This window comes from Corvus brachyrhynchos, unplaced genomic scaffold, assembly GCF_000691975.1.
Source record: "Corvus brachyrhynchos isolate BGI_N302 unplaced genomic scaffold, ASM69197v1 scaffold193, whole genome shotgun sequence".
Lineage (NCBI taxonomy): Eukaryota > Metazoa > Chordata > Aves > Passeriformes > Corvidae > Corvus > Corvus brachyrhynchos.
This window is the reverse complement of record NW_008237087.1, coordinates 12,136-13,265: the sequence shown is the minus strand read 5'-3', so window position 1 is coordinate 13,265 and position 1,130 is coordinate 12,136. Positions and strand designations below refer to the sequence as shown.

Sequence of the window (1,130 nt, the reverse complement as noted above, 5' to 3'; positions counted from 1 at the left end):
ATGAAGCAGTCCCCGGAGGTGATCAAGGTACCGCCCCTGGGGACAGCGGGGTGGGGACTGACCCGGGGGAGGGGGGTCCTGGTCCACCACAGCCCCACAAAGCTCCCGACTGCACCTGATGGAGGCTGCGGCGAGCCCGGAGCACTGATCCCCCCTCACAGCCTTCCTCCTCCTCCTCCCCGTCCCCAGTACCTGAGCAGGAACATGGTGCAGGATGTCCGGCGCGAGCACTTCAGCTTCAGCCCCCGCATGCCCGTGGGAGACTTCTACGAGGAGCGAGACACGCCAGAGGTGGGTCTGGGGGCGGCTGAGCCCCCCTGCCCTCCCCCAACCCCGCGCTGTGCAGGGGGGTGACCCCGACTCGTGCCCCACAGGGTGTGCAGTGGGTGAAGCTGAGCCCCGAGGAGATCCCCGGGCGCATCCAGGCCATCACGGGCAAGCGCGGCCGGCCCCGCAACGCCGAGAAGGCCAAGCCCAAGGAGCCTCCGGCCGCCAAACGGGGCCGGGGCCGCCCGCCCAAGGTCAGGATGGTGGATTTGCTGAGCAAGACGGACGCGCGGCTGCTGAAGAGGCTGGAAGCACAAGGGACCCCCTGCCCAGCCCCCCACAGCCGGGCCCCGGTGGGATCCCGGTGCCTGCTTCATCTCCACCCTCCCTTTGTGCTCCCCCCCAGAGGTGCTCAGCGACGAGGACAAGTTGAAAATGAGCAAGATCAAGAAGAAAATGAGGCGGAAGGTGGGGGCACGGGGTTCAGGGGCTGCTTGGGGGTGGCGTGGGGGTTTCCCTGGTGCAGGGAGTCCCTGAGCAGGTCTTGTCCTCCCCTCAGGCCAAGAACAAGCAGAAGCAGGAGGCCAAAGCCCCCAGGGCCAAGGAGGCCAAGAAGAAATCCAAGGTGAGTCCAGGGGCATGAGGAGGCCGGAGAAAGGGAGGAGATGAAAGATGGAGATGGATTTTCCCCCCTCACCTTTTCTCTCCACACATCTGGGCTCTGTCCCAGGCAAAGGAGAGGAAGGGGAAGCAGGAGAAGGGCAAGGACAAGGCCCGGCCCAAAGAGAAGAAGGGCAAGGGGGCTCGGAAGGCGGACAAGGGGCTGCTGGGCCAGCGGCGCCTGGGGGAGCGGCGGGGGGGGG

At 66.8% G+C, this 1,130-nt stretch overlaps 1 protein-coding gene across 1 annotated transcript in view; it reads left to right on the top strand.

Annotated features, from left to right (window-relative positions):
* Positions 1–1,130, top strand: part of BAZ2A (bromodomain adjacent to zinc finger domain 2A) — a gene marked incomplete at its 3' end in the record, with an annotated part of 13,298 nt that overhangs the window by 3,638 nt on the left and 8,530 nt on the right. The window contains exons 5-10 of the mRNA XM_017728662.1: positions 7–27; positions 190–291; positions 375–585; positions 674–735; positions 827–892; positions 998–1,126. Coding sequence (XP_017584151.1) covers positions 7–27; positions 190–291; positions 375–585; positions 674–735; positions 827–892; positions 998–1,126 — 591 coding nt within the window. The remainder of the gene's footprint in view (positions 1–6; positions 28–189; positions 292–374; positions 586–673; positions 736–826; positions 893–997; positions 1,127–1,130) is intronic.